The sequence below is a fragment of the Caretta caretta genome, chromosome 2 (assembly GCF_965140235.1).
Source record: "Caretta caretta isolate rCarCar2 chromosome 2, rCarCar1.hap1, whole genome shotgun sequence".
Lineage (NCBI taxonomy): Eukaryota > Metazoa > Chordata > Testudines > Cheloniidae > Caretta > Caretta caretta.
The window spans coordinates 18,376,624-18,397,367 of record NC_134207.1 but is presented as its reverse complement, the minus strand read 5'-3'; the positions used below and the strand labels follow the sequence as shown (position 1 = coordinate 18,397,367).

At 41.8% G+C, this 20,744-nt stretch overlaps 1 protein-coding gene and 1 long non-coding RNA gene across 8 annotated transcripts in view; one reads left to right on the top strand and one right to left on the bottom strand.

Moving 5' to 3' along the window:
- The window catches only part of ASAP1 (ArfGAP with SH3 domain, ankyrin repeat and PH domain 1), a 362,608-nt gene that overhangs the window by 256,040 nt on the left and 85,824 nt on the right, over positions 1–20,744 (bottom strand). For 5 of the 6 annotated variants that reach the window (XM_048841653.2, XM_048841649.2, XM_048841648.2 and 2 more), the window contains 2 exons: positions 19,886–19,972; positions 8,940–9,069 (listed from right to left, as the gene is read on the bottom strand). In XM_048841653.2, coding sequence (XP_048697610.1) covers positions 8,940–9,069; positions 19,886–19,944 — 189 coding nt within the window. In that variant the 5' untranslated portion in view covers positions 19,945–19,972. Of the gene's footprint in view, positions 1–8,939; positions 9,070–9,371; positions 9,474–19,885; positions 19,973–20,744 lie in introns of those variants that run through there. The other variant, XM_048841652.2, reaches the window with a different exon arrangement.
- The window catches only part of LOC142070942 (uncharacterized), a 65,426-nt gene continuing 54,300 nt past the window's right edge, over positions 9,619–20,744 (top strand). For both annotated transcript variants that reach the window (XR_012666874.1, XR_012666873.1), the window contains exons 1-3: positions 9,619–9,692; positions 13,868–13,945; positions 19,911–19,989. This is a non-coding gene — a long non-coding RNA (uncharacterized LOC142070942). The remainder of the gene's footprint in view (positions 9,693–13,867; positions 13,946–19,910; positions 19,990–20,744) is intronic.

Genomic DNA, 20,744 nt, shown 5'->3' with positions numbered 1-20,744 from the left:
TGGATTTCAAATTGGAACAAATTTGAACTTTATGATTTATGTTACAGTAGTGCAGGGGAAAGCGTGTGCTTTAGTAGAAATAAAAGTCAAAGAAAGATGGCTTTCCACTTTAACCAGCGACTCAAAAACAGACTTCCCAGTGGTTTCAGAACAGTAAATTGTAATCAGCAAAGTTTAGGCAGCATGACAGACAATGCTAGAGGAAGCTCATACAGCAGAAGCTGCTGCCAGTTTTCGGCACCCTTTATGAGGGCATCATGACATCAAGCTTGCTACAAAGCTGTGGATTTACAGAACAACAATTTTATGCCAACTCTGTTGGATGGAAGTGAAACAGAATACAAGCAGCTGACTTAAAAACTAGGCTTGATCTACTCTACCCACTTACATCAATCAAGAGTTTGGAAAATCTACACCCCTAAGCGACACAGTTATACCAACCTAATCCCCTCTCCAGTCAGCTGCAGCACTGTAAGGGTAGACAAGCCCTTAGTCAAAGCCCTTGAAATCTAGTGCTTGGTCTTTCCTCCTCTCTCTCTCAACACCCCATCAGCAGGCAACCTTCTCTACTCACCTGGTTTCAACTACCGTCTTATGTCAATGCCTCACTATGCCTGACAGTCCCTCTCTGTCAAAACCCACATCCTAGCCTGTTTTTCTGATCTCATTTTCATTATCCTATCGTTATGTTAAACTTAACGTGGCCCAGGCTCAATTCATCATCCTTCCTTCCCCACCCCACATCAAGCCCTCACCAGTTCCCCCTTTCTCAAGCAGTGTTAATACCAACAATCTTCCAGTCACTCACACCTATAACTTAGATGTCATCTTGGACTCTGCCATGTCTCTAGAACCACGCATTCATATGGTATCTAAATCTTGCCATTTCTGCCTAAATAACAATTCATAGGATTGGCCTTTTCTCTTTGTCCACAGTGCCAAAACTCTGATGGACCCTAACCTTGCTTCTTGACTGCAGATGCCTCGTCTCCTTCAAGTGTATTTGATCTTTGCGACTGGGTTTCATTTATTACCTATAGAGAAAAAATCTTCCCAGCCCATCGTTCTGACCATGACACTCTTTCTAAGTCTTTCTACTGGCTTCCCTTTCTCTACCACATCAAATACAAGCTTCTCATCCTTTACTTTAAGGCCCTCCACCAGTTAGTTCCACCCTTTCTGTCCATTCTAATAATTTATCTAACATCAGCTGCCTTGTTTGCTTTTTTGCTGCTTTGTCCAGTTGCCCCATATGCATCTTTACGCTTTCTTCTATTTGCATAGAATGCCTTCTCCGAAATGATCTGTAAAGGCACTGTCACAGCTTCAGGGTAACTGTACCTGAGTTCCCCTTCTGTGATCCCTCAAGGATACCCACAGAAGGGTTTCCAGCTCTTGCTTCCACGTTTTTGTGCAGAGACGCACATCTCACTCTCTTCTGACTGGGGATTTTAAGGCTGCACTAATATCTCCAGCAAGCCAGACAGCCTAAAAAGGCCAATGCCTGCCCTTTGCTTGTTCTCTGAGGGCTACAAAGAACATACCACCCATAGTTATAAGTTACCACACTGCTCCTTCTAAGCGAGCACTTTTATTCTTAAGGTAAAAGCATTACAGAAAAAACATATTAAAACAATAAAAGAAACTACACACATACTAAAAAGCTTACCAGAGATCACCTCCAACTTCAGCCTAGAGCTCTGGTAGGTTTTATTCCCTTTAAACTCACAGAAGGGTTTTTCCCGTGGTTACAGGTTCATCTGTCTTAGATCCAGAACAAAGGCTGGGCAGATCAGCCATTTCTTTATACAGATCAGGCCTGGTAAGCAGCAGACAATGACCCTCTCCTCAGGGCTTGCTTCAAGAGGCTGGGTTTTTGCATAACTGGAGTTGGGGAATTTGCATTAAGCTCTCCCTATGGATTCCCCAGGAAATTCACTTCACGCCTACTGTCCCAAAAGTCCATACTTGACTGGAACATTTTCAATATAATCTTTTGAACTCCTTTACACTCCCCAGGCCTCACATCTGTCACATCTACCTCCTAGGGAAGTTACATACAATCCCAGCCCACCTTAATACATAAACTTAATACAATAAAGTCTTCAAGGATATTGCAAGAAGTTGCCATATCTGTCACAGCCACTATCTTATCTTCCTTCAAATACTTCCTCAATGACTTCTGCTATGATGTCTACAGAATACTACCAGCTAATAAAGGCTAAACAGGCGGCAAGCTGGGACTACTACTTCTGAACTGATGTTTGTCTGAAAAGCCACAACAAATAGTCAGTCACTCTTCAGAAAAGTATCTTTGTATTACTGCTACTTTGTCCTCCCTGTGTCCCAATCCCTCACCTCCACCCACTCATGCACACACATTTTTGTTATACCCACTTTAAACATCTTAAATTTCAGCCCTGAATATTCAAACACTTATGTATATGAGTAGTCCCACTGAACCCAATGGCTTTGCTCATGGGCAGAGTTATTCATAAATGCCTGCATGATCAGGGTCTCAGACTGTAAGTCTTCAAAGCACCAACTTCTTACAGTTTTTACAAGACGCTGTCATGTTGGGCTCTGACTTGGTTAGGACCTCCAGGCATTACTGTAAAATAAGCAATTACATATAAAAAGCTATGTTAAAAGAACATTAAGGTTATATTAAGGCAGGGGTTCTGTGGAAAACATGGGATCATGATAATTAAAGACTATCCTAATATTAATTGAAGTTATTAATATTAATTTAAGACTATCTTAACATATATACTAGGGGGCAGTCTTAATTCTGGAACTTCCTAATGCTGAGTGCTTGATTTTGCAACCTTACAAGCAACCGCGAACATGGGTCTTATGATGGAAAGTATTAGGTAAAATTAGCCAGCTTCCATATGAGGAAAGATTAAAAAGACTGGGACTTTTCACCTTGGAAAAGAGACAACTAAAGGGGGATATGATAGAGGTCTATAATAAAATGACTGGTGCGGAGAAAGTAAATAAGGAAGTGTTATTTACTCCCTCTCAGAACTAGGGGTCATGAAATGAAATTAATAGGCAGCAGGTTTAAAAACAAACAAAAGGAAGTATTTTTTCACACAATGCACAGTCAACCTGTGGAACTCCTTGCCAGAGGATGTTGTGAAGACCAAGACTGTAACAGGGTTCAAAAAAGAACTAGATAAGTTAATGGAGGATAGGTCCAGTGATGGTGTCCCCAGCCTCTGTTTGCCAGAACCTGGGAATGGGCAACAGGGGATGGATCACACTTGATGATTACCCGTTCTGTTCATTCCCTCTGGGGCACCTGGCATTGGCCACTGTTGGCAGACAGGATACTGAGCTAGATGGATCTTTGGTCTGACCCAGTATGGCCGTCTTATGTTCTTAACTATAGGCATGCTACAATGTCTAACATACAGAGTCACATTACCTACGCCATAATGAATTTGAAGTAGTTTTAGCACTACATGAGCTTTGGAGTCATCCTGCCAGTTTTTGTCATTTTACAATCCTGTTTTTTTAATGTCTTTCTAAACTAAAGCTGAAAGCGACCAGCAGCACAGGATAAACAAGTTTTAAAAACAACAACATTTCACTTTCCTGTCTCATCTTAGATATAACATTTAACTGCAGCAGAGAAATTTTCAGAACTTTGCTTCTTTTAAGTTGTCACATACTGTGCTGTAATTGGGACCATGAAGTACTCTAGTTCCAGTCTATTTGATTAAATATCTATTTACTATTTTATTGATGGAGAGTGTATTAATGCAGTGGTTCTCAAAGTCGGTCCGCTGCTTGTTCAGGGAAAGCCCCTGTCGGGCTGGACCGGTTTGTTTACCTGCCGCGTCCGCGGGTTCGGCCAATCGCGGCTCCCACTGGCCATGGTTCGCCTCTCCAGGCCAATGGGGGCTGCGGGAAGCGGCATGGGCCAAGGGACGTGCTGGCCGCCCTTCCTGCAGCCCCCCTCGGCCTGGAGCGGCGAACTGCAGCCAATGGGAGCCGCGATCGGTGGAACCTGTGGACGCGGCAGGTAAACAAACCGGTCCGGCCCGCCAGGGGCTTTCCCTGATCAAGCGGCAGACTAGCTTTGAGAACCACTGTATTAGTGTATTAACATTTTTATATAGAGATATGAAATGTTCATAGTGCTTTTATGGTATATTACAACAAAATTCTACCAGAGACCAGAACAGACTGCAAAACATGTGAAACAGAAAATTATTTTGGCACTCATGTTTTGTAGTTACCCAACATCACCTTTCATCCCATCTAAGCAGTTCCTAAATTTACCTACAAATATGGCTTTATGAGATTACTACTACTGAAAAATCCTGCAGACCTGAGAAAGTGCTCACAGTTTTAAACTTCTCTTTACTACTATTCAGTGAAAAGTGATATTTAACTCAAATTGCAAGAGTGCTACACAAATTTACAGGAAAGTAGTCATTGGAAGCAATTGTTAGTGGTGAAGGCTATGTCATAAGCTCAAATCCAGACCAGGTCAGTAGAGACAGAAAATCATAATCTGATGGCTGTTTATCAGCCCATATAGAGTGAGTTTGGAGTCGTGGTCTAGTTTTAATATACAAGTGACCATCTGACAAACCCCACCAAAAACACATATAGTGCACCAGCTGTCAGCCTTAAAAGAGAGACTAAACACCGTGTGATCATGATGACCAAAAGTTACCCTTTCACTGCAGACGTCTTCCTCCAGTTTAGGATTGAGGCACATTGGGAAGGTAGTGGAGAGAGCCTTGCATTGCTACTGCACATTTGAAACTTGTGCTCTGAATAGCTGTTTTCATTCCCCAAGATTCAAATAAGCTGGCACTTTTCACAAACACTGAATTCACACATATTACTTTTAATGATAGAAAATTAACTGTTTCAGTAATTTGGTTCATCAGGCTATTTGATTTAAAAGCATGCTTGCCAAGAACAAAACTGAGAGACTACACCTGAACAGATCAGATCTATACTCACAACTAGTGCCCACACACTATCCTATCCCATGCCTTCAATAACTTGTATATTGTCTTGTGGTATGACTACATACACCCAATGTTCTAATGACCCATCAACTTTGTATATAATTGATATATAAACTACTGTGCAATACTCCCACAGAAAAATAACGTTATAATGATAGCTCTGGCAAGGATATTTCTGTGACTTTAACATTATGTCAAGAAAAATCTTTGTAGGAAAATACCAAAAAATTCCAAGTTTTGTTGAACAAAAACAACCACCACCAAATTTAATTTTCTCTTAAATCCTTCATTCTCCTATCAATACAAACATGTAAATATCGGTAACACCCATTATTTTACCTTTAGTAGGAATTACCACATAATCCCAATTTATTGATGAAATAATTACTTTAGATAATCTCAGATACTTTAAATTAAACAACTAGTTTATATAATGAGTCCTGCAATTCTCTTTGCATGTGTTATCTGATAAAATACTTTTTTACTAGTATTTAAGATTCAAGCAGTTTTGATTTTACAGAGCTCACATAGTCTATTTTAGTTTCCTGACGAGATGAGAAGAACTCACAAGATCAGGTTTTTGTGTGGAAACACTTGTGAAATTTAAAATCTGCTTTCCATTAATATTCTGTAACATTCTCTTAAAACAGACTGTACCTTAAAACAGACATTCCTGCCAGTAAGTTCATTTACTAGAATATTGCAAAATGCAAACAGTCTCAAAGTGAATTTAAGATTTTGAACTAATACGTGCTCAACTTTACTGACTACAAGGGTTCCATGCTCTGTACAAGTGTGTAATTGCTGTTTTCTCACTGACAGAATCTCACGTTACATTTAGTTTTACTTAAATATGATTTACAGAGAAAACTGAAATACACAAGAGTACTTCACAGAGTCCTTCTTAGTCTTCTGATGTTCTCTTGTGATGTTCGCCGTCTGCTAAAAACGTACCAAATTATGGCATATATATATATACTGGTGTCATTTGATAACAATTTCTTCTCTAATTTTTCACGTGATCCCAGGCTTAATATTGCCATCCTATCAAATCATAGATTCAGAGATTCATAGATATTAAGGTCAGAAGGGACCATTATGATCATCTAGTCTGACCTCCTGCACAACGCAGACCACAGAATCTCACCCACCCACTCCTGCGAAAAACCTCTCACCTATGTCTGCGCTTTTGAAGTCCTCAAATTGTGGTTTAAAGACTTTAAGGAGCAGAGAATCCTCCAGCAAGTGACCCGTGCCCCATGCTACAGAGGAAGGCGAACAACCTCCAGGGCCTCTTCCAATCTGCCCTGGAGGAAAATTCCTTCGCAACCCCAAATATGGTGATCAGCTAAACCCTGAGCATATGGGCAAGATTCACCAAATCTCGAATCTCCACTAGCTTCTGGAATCCAGTTAACATGATATGAAAGGAGTCACAAATGAATACATATCAGTGTACTGAGGCAGTTAAATAAGCTACACTCTGGCTTCTTGCATGGTGGGAAAAAGTACATGAGGAAACCCTAGTTAAGCTAGCCAATAAATTCCATTACCCTTTCTCCCACTTAAGTATACAGGCCATCAGTTATGACATGGAAATGAGGAATTCACATTTCAATGATGTCTTATTGGCACTGATTGTGAATATGGAAAAAATAAAATCAGAGCAGTTTTGTCACAGTCTTAATGAGACAGAATACTGTTGCAATTGTTGATTAGAAAGAAGGTAGGCATTACATTAATTTTGGGAGGGCACTACACAAAGCGGGTCATGTCGAAAGGTTTAATTCTCCTACTGTGGATAAACCAAGTTTTTAAACAAACTATCACTTTTAAAAAAAAAAGTGAGAATGCAGTTTCCCTACAAAGTCTTTATATGGGGCAATCCACCCATCTAAACTTTTCACTTTCTTTGCAAGCCACCCCCATGCCCGAACTTCTGTGACTTAAGAATCAAGTTAAACATCTTTTAAGTACCCAACAGAACGGTTTACTGGTTTGCCTTCTCCTCCCTCTGCCCCCTCAATAAAGACTTTCCTAAAAGTTACTGTAACTTCAAAAGTAACCCAATTTAACCTAAAGTGCTGATCTATTAAATAAAGCATGCAGAATATATATAGTTTCACAAAAAAATCCCCAAACTATCAATGCAAATATAAACAATGCTCATTACTGATCCTCTTATGAAAAAGGCAATGTACAAAGTAATGTATTTCACAAAAACAGATATTATATATTCCAAAGGTCCAAGATTTGTACTATCACTACATAATGGTGCAACATAGGGCACATTAAACTTATCTATTCTGACTGCTGAATAGGGTCTCCTACCTATTTTGTTTTTAACTGGAAAGTCACAACTGAGACTGTCAGTATATTACATAAATGTTATATTGTATTTGAAGTACATCTATACTTACCCTAAAAGTTGTCAGTGAAAGAGAATATCAATGTTGGATTTGAGCAGTTCTATGAAATTTTACTTTAACTCTTATCACTGCCTTTGGAGACGTAGCTTTCAAGAACCATCATCTCTACTACCAAACGTATATAATAATGACTGTCCCTATTTCAGACTGTTGAAAACAGAAGGGTGCAATATTGTCAAGTGCAGAACAAACTAGATTTCTGACAATTGTACAAGTGTACAAGTATAAGACATACCGTCTTACGAAATGATTAATCTTCAAGTGAGAAATAAGTTATATTAAAGGCTGATCACTGCCACAGATTTAAAAATAAAAGGGATGTTAACGCAATTGTATTCATCCAGTAATTCTATTACCACTCTATTACCTAAAAGTTATTGTAGAAAAGAATAGTTCCACTATAGTTTTGAACATAGGGAACGTTAACTAATTGTAATCTTACAGAATTACATTTTGTATCCACAAGACTACCAAAAGAATGTCATGATTAATACTATTCCTTTGCATGCCACACAAGACATTTTGTCTCCTAGTAGCACTCAGCAAAATTTTGTAATATAGAGAGAATCAACACAATCTATCTTCTAGTCTGTATGTAGCTCTTGAAACACGTCAGTTGTAATGTTAAGAAAATCATCATAGGGAACTGAGAGCTGTGAACTTTCAAACTAAGATAATAAACGTTTCACTTCGTTTATATGGCAATATGCTATCAACTTTGACCTAATATAGGGAAAAGAAGGTTTTACATTGTTTTTTTTTGTCAGTCTTGTCCCTAAAATATCTACTACACTTGTCCCATTCATTATAAAAACATACTGAAAATCATGATGTCACAAGTGACAGATGCAGATCACAAGATGCAACAACGCCATCTCTGCAACTACACAATACATCCAGTTCCCTGAGTACCCTTCCAAGTTGCTCAAATAGGGGAGTAGGTTTAAGTACCAATAACATATGTATAACTTCCGGCTGCTAGGCTGAATGGGATGAAACCAAATTGACAGTTCTATTGCATCATTTTGCTTTCCCTTGACCCCCAGTTTCTTTCCAATTTATCTCCTCACTCTACATTCATCTCTTCACCCTGCCTCACTTCTGAAGCAGATTTCCTCTGCAGTTTTCCCCCGGCCATCACATTCTTTGCTGGTCCCTGCCAAGCAGAATGGATCTACCACTATGCTGCCCAAGAGCATACAGCCTCCATTCCTCCAACCTCAGACAATTCTTCTACTGCCGCCGCCACCACAGAAAGGCAAAATCTGCGTGTTGTTGTTGAAGAAGTTCACGCAGCCTTGACTGTTTGACACATACAGGCTTCAGCCCTCAGAGGTTTAAAAGGCGCGTTGCGTGCATGTGAAGGATGAAACCTGGCGGCAGGCTACCACCATTAAAAGAATGACTGAAAGGAGAGTATATTACATGCCACCGCCTCTAGCCCCTTGGCCTGGGGGTGCCACTCCCCCCTGTCCCGCTACAGTTTCTGCGGGGCGAGGCGGGGATTCTTTACCTCCTCCAGCAGCGTGACCGTGTTCCTGCAGTTCTGCAGCCGGGTCGTGAAGCTGGAGGTGGTCGGAGAGTTGTAATCCTCCGTGGTCTCCGCGATGAACTCGGGCACGGTGATCTGGTCCGGCATGATCCTGCCCGGAGAAGACGAGGAAACAGAAGCGGGGCGGGGGAAGAGAGGGAAAAGAGGGGGTTAAATACAACACAGCGAGACACGGAGCATCCACCAGCAGAGCCGCAGAGGCAGGAGCTCCTCTGCCCGGCTCCCTGCGGACGGGGGTCTCCCTCCGGCCGCCTCAGCGCCCGCCCGCCCGCGCCGGCAGGGGGTGCTGTGGCCAGCTCTCCCGCTCGGGCTCGGGGGCTGAGGAGGCGCCTCGCCCGGGGACCCCTCGCTCGCCGCTGTCCCGGGGAGGGGGCTGGGAAGTTGAGCACTAACTTGTGCGGGCTCCGGCTGCGCCCCCGGCCGGGGGGGGGGAGGGGAGCGTAGAGGGGGCGGCGGAGAAGTGGCGGGGGGGGCGGCGGCGTTGGTGGCTCCGGAGAGTTACTCGGGCTCCAGCCGCCTCTGACAGCCACTGCGTGAGTGACACTCGGCTCAGCAGCCCGCCCTCCCGCAGCCGTTACGTGGGCAAACAAGGAAGTGCTCTGCGCCTGCGCCGAACTCGGCCGACACGCGCGCGCGCGCGCGCGGCCACGGCGGGGTGCGCGCGCCACCCCGGAGCAGCCCCGCGCGAGACCAAGAGGACGCGCTGCGGGCCAGGTTGGAGCCTCGCGCGCGCGCTCGTGCAGGCGGCCTCCCCTCTACACGCGCTGCCCTCCGGGCACTGGGGCGGGCTCGGTGCCGGCTCTCCTGGCTGAGCAGTGGGAGCCAGCGGCTTTGTCCTGTGCGGCTGGAAATAGACGTGGGAGAGCATGTCTGCGCAGCGGATGGGGGGGAGCTATTGTTTGTCTTTTTGTTTGCAGCCAAAGCACAAACATAAGGAAGCGGGCAAGAGCTCAGGAAGGAGCGCCTGTAATATAAGTGATACACTTAAAAAAAAAAACAGCTGTAGGACAGATTTGAGCAGGGTTTGCCCACAGATTTCTCATTTTCTCTGACACGACAGATGGTCTTCCTTCACCAGTCTGACCCATGCTAGCTCTACCCATCCATATAGTCTAGTCCCCTCCTGACAGAATTGCACAGTTATTCTGTATTACTTAAACAGCCCCATAAGATGCTTTCGTAAGGAATGTCATCTCATGTTAATAGTCTGACCAAACATAAGAACAAGTTTAAATTCCAGCAACATCTTGGCATCAGTTAATAGGATTGTCACCCAGCAAGGCACAGATCAATGAATTGCTAGTCTAGTTCCTGGATGATTCCCAAGCTATCTAATCAGCTGAAGATAAATCTCAAGGGCAAGACTGTAAATATATATTTTTTTTAAATGCCCATCACAGCCATCAAATTAAAATGCTTTTGCTGTTTTTAGCACTCATAAATCCTTGTGCTGCAAGCATTTTATAATGGGGGGAAGGGGCAAATTAAGATATTTCATATCTCAATAAGATTATGTTCCTGATGAAATAGTCCAGGCAAGCTGATTATATTGATTTTCTCCCCCACAGCCTCCACTTTTCATTGATAGTAAGACATATGGGGCACCTGTTTATATGATCACAAAATATAAACAATACATTTTTAAATAAAGTTAATTATATATGTGAATCCTTGAAAATTATGCTACTTTCAAAAAGAGCTATACCTGTATTTTTAATACTGAAAAGACTATTGTATTGCATAGATCACCATTATTCCCATCTGGATAAATTAAAACAGCAGAAGGAGTAGCCTGACATTTTCCAAAACCATACATTTCTGGGATACACTTAGCAACTTCATGTCTAAAGTTATATAACCCATAAAACTTTCAGAGGTGCTATTTTTAAATACAGTAATATTTCTAAATAAGGGAAAATACATTTTCTGCATTGTTTTCCCATGTAACTTTAGGAATTAACCTAATGAAAAGAACAGGTGCTTTTTAAAATTTCTCTTAAATTTTTATTTCTGTATATGCCTTTTTTAAAAAAAAAAGCTTAGGCTTACGAGGCCTGAATAATCACCAACCGCATCTGCTGTTTCAATCAGATTTGTATATTATGCTGCGTGGAGCCCCGCTCTTCCGATGACCTGCCACAATACGAGCGGAACATTGAGAATGAAGTAAACACATGTATTCTTAAAAACTTCCCTAAAATGAACATTGTGTAGTTAGTTGTATGTGCCCATTCAAAAGTTTCTTCACATAATACTCCATATAAGTAACCACGCGGCTGTAAATCACAAGTAGGTTTTAAAGTGGATTCGCATGTAATCCTAAAAGTGTTCCTACATTTAAAAAAAAATCAATATAATACTGCAATTTTTGGATAAATATTAAAACCAGAAGTATCTGATTTGTGCCTACCCATAAATACATGTTCTCAGTATGGTTTGCATCCCTTCCCTGCCAGAAAAATATGAGCAGTGCTGAAACAGTCCTGACTGAACAAGTTTCTTTCTTTGATCATGGTGCCTTAGCAGCAGCCCTCCATGTGTATTTATTCACATGGCCTGGCTTTCCTCCACATAGATGTAAGGGCTGTAAGACTGAGCCCTACATCGAGGAGGAGCACTCACTCTCATGTACTTTTCACTAGTAAGCTGGCAGGGTCAGGCAGTTGAATAGCACAGACTTGTTGGGAGAGGACAAGCATTGGAAACTGAAGTGATGATATAAGCTTCTGAAAACCTGCAACCACTGAAGCCATAGAGTCAGAGTCCCTGCGCCAGATCATCCAGTCAGCTGAGTGTTGCATTCATGCAGCTGACAGGATGATTAGGCTCTGGTTATATGTTTCAGGGGCAGGGGTGGATTTTAAAGAGAGTGAGACAGAGAATTAAGAGCCATAAGAAAAGTAGGGTTCAAATTTTCCCTAGAAAAGGGACCTATCCAGAAAGATACAATGTTCTCTCTCAGCTCCCACTGAATTCACAGGTACTGCTCAGTACTTTGCAGGATGAGGCCAAGACCATTCTAAAACAAAAACACACACACAAAACAATGGACTAACAATAATGGGATTGTAATAAAACAAAAATCATGGAGCTATTTTGTAACCATGTTCTCTTTGAAGGTGACCAGCTGTTGTCCCTTTTAGAGAGCCCTGGGACTTGCTCACAGATGGATTACAAGTAGCACATAGATCGTAGCTGTCTGCTGTTTCTAGCCTTTTTTGACATTTTCTTTGTAGCCTAAGGCTTTCAATTCTGAATATCAGCATTGAGAGGCTTGTCACAACTGCCCTCGTGGAAAGTCCCTGGTGGGTACAGAAGACAACAGCATTTATCAAAAAAAGATTGGAGCTCGTTTCAAAATGCTGTAATTCCTCTGCTTGGGTGCTTTCTGAGTCCATGTTTAATTAATGAACTCTCTCAATAGGCTGTTCTTAATAAGACAGGGAAGAAAAAGTAAATCAACTACAGTATCTTTGATCTGGTCTTACAATCAAGATGCCTGTGTAAATGGTAGATGTATATCACTGATGCTATTATTATAAATAATTTGTATCACCATAGTTCTTGGAGGCCAGCGCCCCATTGTGCTAGACACAGAACAAAGAATAGAACAAAGAGATGGTCCCTGTCCCAAAGATCCCCATTTAAAGACAACAGACAGTGTGAAGACAAAATTACTGTGAGGCAGTTATGACCAGTGTAATAAACAGCAGTCACAGCATACCACTTGCCTCACTATTGTGAAGCATTTTGGAAACATCATGACATAGGTTGGTTTTTAGGAGAAACTAAAAGGAGGATAACATAGAGTGTGTTACAGATATTTACAGCAAGTTCTTACCGTGTCTAATGTAGAGGCATCAGAAAAAGCACAACACTGTTTATCCAAAATTTTGACAAATGGGCAATCAAGGAGGGTACTGTTGGTGCAGTGGGAGTTTAAATCTCTGTAGCATGTAAGAGATGATGGGTAGGGCTGGAGTAGACCAAAAGGGCCTTAAAGTGAAAGACAGTTGGTTCATGATGAAGTGGAAAAAAACGGAGACAGGAGGAATGCAAGGAGGGAGATGATGAGATTGAATGAGCCAGGAAGGTGATCTTTACAGCAGTGTTTTGAATGGATATAAGTAGGGTATGAAGGCCAGAGAGGAGGAGGTTTCAATAGTCAAAGTGCAAGAAGAGGAGGATGTGGATAAAAGTGTTTTAGGTGTGTGGATGGAATGGAAAGGCTGGATCTTGGAGATGTTATACAGGAAGAAATTGCAACATTCAGACACAGCCTGCATATAATGGTTTTAGAGAGAGGGATGCCCAGATTATAAAACAAATTTCCAATTTGCATAATTATATTCTTCAGTTTCAATCAAAAGTATTCAATATTATTCTTCTCTTCTTGTTCTAATCTATTGTATAGCGTTGCTCTATGCTTAAAACAGCTACACCATTTCACCCCAGAGGTGGTTGCATTTTCATAGTGGATTCTTTGGTATCTCTCAGGAAGAAAAACTTTATATACATAAAGTATTACGGTTATATACGTATAGGTTAAGTCTCATAATAACATGCAAAGAACTTCCACTACCTTTACGAGGAAATACACATGTATATCTATGTGCATTAGAATATCCGGTAATATGTCTAAAATTGCAACTGTTATAATTTTGGTTGAACGTTGAGGCTGCAGATAAGAACAGTTAAATAAATACATAAAATTAAAGCAAGGATGAATTTGGCTTGTTATTTGCAAGTATGGTATCAGCTGTACCAAGATTCAGTACATATTTTTGTAAATAGGTCGCACATAGCTTGAATGTTCTTGTTATTTATTATTTACATAAGGATATATAATATCATCTACTTTGTGCTTGAGCTTGAAATGTTTTGTTCAGTTCAGGAGCAATTTCACCTTCAGAAACAGTGTCCTAGCACCAGCATGTTCAAGCAGCTGACTCAACCTTGTGTGAAAGGTAAGAAAAATGTATTTTAAATACAGCATGTTTATACTTTTAATCTCACATGAAATGCACCATGTACTCGCAGTGAAAGGCTACATCTATTTTAAATGTTGAAGCCTACACCACATATTGACATTGGTGCTAATTTGCTATAAGGAAACCTATATGATAAATTGTAAACTGCCTTCACTAAGGAGATTAGGGGATAAGACATTTACAAACAAACCTTTGAAATTGTTATTTTTGGCACATAATAATAGGGTACCTTTACAGTCAAAGAAAGCAGCTGTCGCTCTACCTCACATAAACTGTTTATATACAAAAAACAAAATCTGATCAAAATTCTGATTGACACGATGTGTTTTCGAGTTACAGCATCCAGCAGCCTGGCTTGTGGAATACATAAGCTGCCTCAATGTTTTTTGTTACTCCTGTCTGGCTGTTTTCGATACTGGCATCAGCTGATTTCAATTTTCAAACTGACAACTTCAAGTATTTTTCTTTACTTGGTGTTTAAAATTAGATAAGGAAACATAGGCAACTATCTTGGAAATTACTATTTCAGTTTCAGAGCATATTTTCAGTAATAGCAAGGTAAACAAAAAGGCCCTTTTTACAGTCTTTCAATATTAATAGGATAGGAAAAAAGGATTCATTGTTTTCCCATTATAGATGACATTTTAGTAACATTAAGTTCTGTCATTTTAATACTATGTGTTTATGAAAAAGATCAAATAAAAACAACTGATTACATATTTTGCATGTTGTCCACTTTATCTTTAATATCCTGTGATAGGGGCTTATGCTAATGGTGGATGCCCTCAAATAGCTGTGTCAGAAAGCAGTTGAAAGCAAAAACCCTGAAAACTAAGTAGAGCATTAAGTTACATGAGATTAAGCTGACTAATTTGCTGATTTAGTTGTGCCTTTGTTTTTGGTGTTGTCATGAAAGATCAAGAGTCATACAGACAATTGCATAATGGCATTCCAGACTCATAGTAACAACAAGCAGCAATGGTCTATTCTTTGGATCCTCGGTATCCTGCCAAAATAAAAACAGAGCAAACAGGAACTAACCCCAAGTGGTACCAGGATGATGCCACAGAAGATGTTCCTTTGTTCTTACTGTAGGTGTGTTGAATATTGTATTCTTTGATTGCAGATGCTCCCTTTAAGAAACCCTCTCTAATTCACAGGAAAGATAATTGTGGGATGAGGGGAAGAGCTTAGATTAAACAGGGCTTTCCCTTACCTTAAAGAATCTATAGAAGATAAAACCCCAGAGTATATTCCCTTGAAGGGCCCTATTTATGAAGGGAAAAAAATCTTGTTAAAGTTGATTGCTGGGAAAACAGCCATGAGTTGAGCTCCTTGGTGTATTTGTCTTCTGGCAAACTTGACCCTTGTCTGGACTGGAGTGCAGATAGTAAACCGCAAAGACCACCTAAGCAGTGACAAGTGCACTGTGGGACAATAGTAGAAGGACTGTCCCTATTGGGACTGTTATGCCTACAACCACCATAAATTGCAACCCCCCTGCATTGGCGAAGACTAGCACAGCAAGGAGCCGCAAAATGGTTACTCTTCCTTGAATCAAATTTGTTCTGAACCATGGTGTGACTGCCCAGGCATTTTGTATGGTGTGGACAGATGTGCTCGGGCTGGGGAGTTGACGGGGAGAAATGCAAATATTGGTTAGCATGTGTATCAACAAGGCCAGTGAATTGCATTTGCATAATGAAAGGGGAAAATAGTATAACCCTGAATCTGGTCCATTTCCTCTTTGTATTAGAAAGTGATAGCAACAGGTCTTGAAAAAGGGCAGAAGTAGCCAGGCTGAGTTTTCAATATGAGAAACTGTGCTGACTAAAAACAGAGAAAGCTGTGGCACAAATTAACAGGTTTCAGGGCAGCAAGTGCAGTAGGCTTCTCCAGAATAAAAAACTGAAATAGTTCTTCAAACCATATTGCAAACATTTCAGTATTTTCTGTCTGTTACAGAGGGAGTGATTGTGCTACATCCCTATCTAAGCAGATCCCGCAGTCCTGCTGGGGCAATTGAACAAACACTGATGGTAATGCGAGTTTTGGCTGCCTAGAACCTGCAAATTCAGGCCCACATGGAGAGGCAGTGTGGTCACTGGATAAGGGATTGGGCTAAGAGTGTGTCTACACGCCTGCTGGGAAGCGTAATCCCAGCTCATGTAGACATATGCTAGCTCTACTTGAGCTAGCATACTACAAACAACAGTGTGGCTGCGAAAGCACAGGCAATGGCTTGGACTAGCCAGCTGACTACCATCCTGTCCAAGGTCCTTTCGCAGCTAGCTTCAGCTGCCACCCATGCTGCTGTGCCACACTGCTATTTTGAGCATGATAGGAAAAGCAGAGCTAATGCATGTACATCTACCCGAGTTGGAAATTATACCTCCCAGCTGTAACGCAGACACCCTAAGGTTACATTCTGCATGGCAGCTAGTTGCGTGCTTTCCAGAATGCTAAAAATAGTAGTGTAACCAAGGTAGCCTGGACAGCACCGCAGGTTAGCTAAGTTTAAGCCCACTAGACCCCCGGGTACAAACTCGGGTGGCCAGCCCAACTTGCTGTGCTACCTCTGGCTACACTGCTGTTTTCAGTGTGATAGCTCAAGCAAGCCAGTGATTGCCTCTCTATTCATGTCGGGAAGCATGCTCCCAGCTGCAGCGTAGCCATACCCTAAGAGTCAGGCAGCCTGGTTCCGTTACTGAACTGCTATTTCACCTTGGGCAATGGGGGAAGAGGGATAGCTCAGTGGTTTGAGCATTGGCCTGCTAAACCCAGGGTTGTGAGTTCAATCTTTGAGGGGGCCATTTGGGATCTGGGGCAAAAATTGGGGATTGGCCCTGCTTTGAGCAGGGGGTTGGACTAGATGACCTCCTGAGGTCCCTTCCCACCCTGATATTCTATGATTCTAATTCACTACCTCATACATCAGTTTCTTCACCTGTAAAATGGGGATGTAATAAAATTTAATTCCTGAGTTAAAGTGCTTTGAGATCAACAGATGAAAAATACTCTAAGAGTAAAGTCTTATTATTCAGTCATTTTATTATGTTATTTTAAAAATTATGTAACAATGAGAAGCACTCAGGTCAAAGCATTTAAGCACTGCTTGTCTCGGTAAACAAAAGACTCGCAGGCAACTAAAAGGGCTATTTTCCAGATGAAGTTAGTGAGGTGCAGATGTAAGACACAAACTTCATTACAGTTCTAACCAATTCCGACCCAACAGTAGCAGAAGTTGTATTAAAGCAGCGTCTCGTGGTTTAATGAAGGTCAGGGCCCCATTGTTCTGGGCTGTACACAAACCCATAGGAAGATGTGTCCTAAACACCTGTTTTTATAAGAACTTATCCCATTAAGACCCCAATCCTGCAAACATTCACATCTGCGGGTCCAATGAGTTCAAGCAGATGAAATCCAAGAGATGGCTTATAGTGTTGAATGAACACACTTGGCTGTTTGCTTAATTTCTTAAACGGCATATCATTATACTGATGATAAAATGAGTCTACAGATACGAGAAAGTATAAGAAAGGCCCCTCCAACCACTTCATTTAATGATATATCTGCATTTCCTTTATATAAACTCTATTTCCAGGAATTTATAACTCTCCTAAAAATAGTCACTCCAGACTTGAACTTGGCATACAAAGTTTCAGCTTGGGAGCAATTTTGTTGTTGCTGTTATAAATTTAAAAATAAATAAATAAATCTGTTTTGTCTGTTTATGTGCAAAACCTGAAGCATTTGAAGCATGCCAGTTTCAGAACACAGAGATCTGCCATAACTCAGAGGTTTGATTTTAAAATTAAGTCCTGGGTGTTTACAATATAGATTAAGCCATGCTTCTGTTTCTAAACTAGAACAGGGCAGTTGGATAGCTTAGGGCAGAGGTGGGCAAACTACTGGCCACATCTGGCCCGCAGGACCCTCCTGCTGACCCCTGAGCTACTGGCCCAGGAGGCGAGCCCCCGGCCCCTCCCCGGTTGTTCTCCCTCCCCGACAGCCTCAGCTCACTGTGCCACCAGCGCAATGCTCTGGGCAGCAGGGCTGCGAGCTCTTGCCGGGCAGCGCAGCTGCAGAGCTGCAGCCTGACCCGGTGCTCTGTGCTGCATGGTGGCGTGGCTGGCTCCAGCCTGGTGGCGCGGCTGCCTGTCCTGGTGCTCTGAGCAGCCCGGCTGTAGCGCCACCAGCCACCAGTGCTCCAGGCAGCGCGGTAAGGGGGCAGGGAGCAGCAGGGGTTGGATAGAGGGCAGGGGAGTTCAGGGTGGTAGTCAGGGGGCGGGGGTGTGGATAGGGGGCGGGGCGGTCAGAAGGCAGGGAACGGGGGGTTGAATGGGGCAGCAGGGAGCAGTCAGGGAGAAGGGGTGGTTGGATGGGGCAGGGGTCGGGGGGGCCAGTCAGGAATGAGAGGAGGGGTTGGATGGGGCGGTGGGGGTCAGTCAGGGGACAGGGAGGGGTGGACAGGGCAGGGGTCCTGGGGGGGCCGTCAGGGGGCGAGAAGCGGGAGGGGGGGTCAGATGGGGGCAGGGGCCAGGCCACGCCTGGCTGTTTGGGGAGGCACAGCCTCCCCTAACCAGCCCCCCATACAATTTCAGAAACCTGATGTGGCCCTCAGGCCAAAAAGTTTGCCCGCTCTGGCTTAGGGTATGTCTACCCTGCAATAAAAGACCCTCAGCTTAGCTGGGGCTTGGGCTTTGAGACTATAAAATTGCAGTGTAGTCAACTGGGTTCAAGTTGGAGCCTGGGCTCTGACACCCTGGAAGGGGGGAAGGGTGGCCTTTGAAACATTAGTTGAAGTTTTTTATGCCTTAATTTTGCTAGCTTTTCATGAAGTAGTTTTTTTTGTTTTTTTTTTAATAGGAATAGTCTGGAATTTGTTTTAAAATTATCCTAAATCCATATCCAACTAGGTATTTTTAAAAGCATGTTATTTACCTGCTAGGCCATGTCAGTTTATTTTTTAAAATCATATGCAGTAGCAAACTTTAAAAAAAAAGAAACTGGCATGGCCTAGCAGGTAAATAACATGCTTTTAAAAATACCTAGTTGTATAGCTGTTGTATTTTTTGAAAAATTTTATAAAAATATGGATTTAATCTGATTTTTAGGCTATTCCATTTACCTGTCTGATATGAGATCAGCCAACCCCACTCAGGGCTCTAAAGTAGACTAAAGACTCATGTGTCACAATAGCTGGATCTAGCGAGTGAAGGGAGGCTCAAATTTCAGCCTTAACCCTAAATTTTGTAGTCACTCCTGGGTTCAAGTAAGGATCTCCAGGCAATCTGAATGTAGCTTATTGTAGTTTAATGAAGTACAGTGCAAACTTTAAAACAGAGTACTCACCATTCAGAGACTGAATAAACAAAAGCATATTTAGACAACTGTGTGCTGTTCTACATTCTACGTCACCAAAAGGAATAAGAGTCTGCTCTTTAAAACCCCCACACAAGTCCTAGCAGCACTGCAAACGCCTTGCAGGCTGATTTCAAATGTGTGCTATTTTAAAAGTTAAATGAGCTTTATTTCCCAGATCAGCATGCACTTCACAAGGGACAAACTGCTACTTTTTAGATTCCTTTTGTTAAGCAGCTTTGAAATATCTATACAATGCAAAGTGTAATATTTTATGTATATTAATATTTTCCCTATTGTGTGTTTAAAGTCATAATTGTCTAAAAGGGATTATTGAGTAATGCTTTTGGCCTTCCCCTGAAAAGCACCTTTTGTGATTAGTCCAAACTAGCAAAAAAACAAAAGAGGAAGAATTGTCAAATATTGCAACTGGTATCGCCATGAACCAGCATCTAGGTTGGTTTGTTTGTTTGTTTGTTTGTGTTTTTTTTTAAAGGTAGCAAATACTAGAAAACTATTATTTTGACCTAAAATGTCGTTTTGCTTTCTTACCGATTCCATAATGAATCTCTTGAAGAAAAACTTGAAAGCCTGGAGGCTGAAGATCTCATGTCTCATCTGTCACCACGAGAAAACTACCTACACCAGGAGAAAAAGTGAGAAAAGTAATTAATAGTGAACAGAGCTATGGAACTTGCAAGGTCACTTTTTAAAACTTTAAGTTTGAAACAGTGTCCAAAAATCTATGAATGCCTCAGTAACAAGACTCACTGTCAAAAAATTCAACATAAGTTACTTAGTTACTTTGCAATAAATAATTATACTTGTTTTATTGTACTTGATGTTGCAAGTTTCCTCACAAGACACAGACCCATTAGAAAATCATTGAGGCAACATTAGATATTGCTAAGAGAGAGCCTCTTCAGCTTACTGGGAAAAAACTTTATGCATAGAATTTGGCAATTATTTATTTAGCTGTATTGTAGGTGGGGCTGATAGCACTGCATATAATTAAGCTTGCCCAACATTTCCCATTATAAGACCCTGTTTTCGGTTGCTTATATCTTTGCCAAAGTTTAACTCTTTGGGCTGAAATTTTCCAAGCCTGGTGTCTACTGTGGACTGAAATTGGAAATTTTCGGCAAAAACAGTTCAGCCATTTCTAAGAAAGAGATTAGGAAAATTATATTGTTTTACCTTGTGTGACAAAATTCCTCTTCCACCTTGGTGGGTCCTGCACTTTTTGGCGGATTTGCTCGCCTCAGAGGTTCACGGCAGCCCTCAGTTTGGCTGCTTCTGCTAGAGGCTCAAGCCTGCCATTCACCCAACTAACCTCATCACTGGCCAGCATGGGGGAAACAGAGAACAATCCCTGCAGTCTCTGTGTCCCACCTAGTGGGTTGGGGACAAG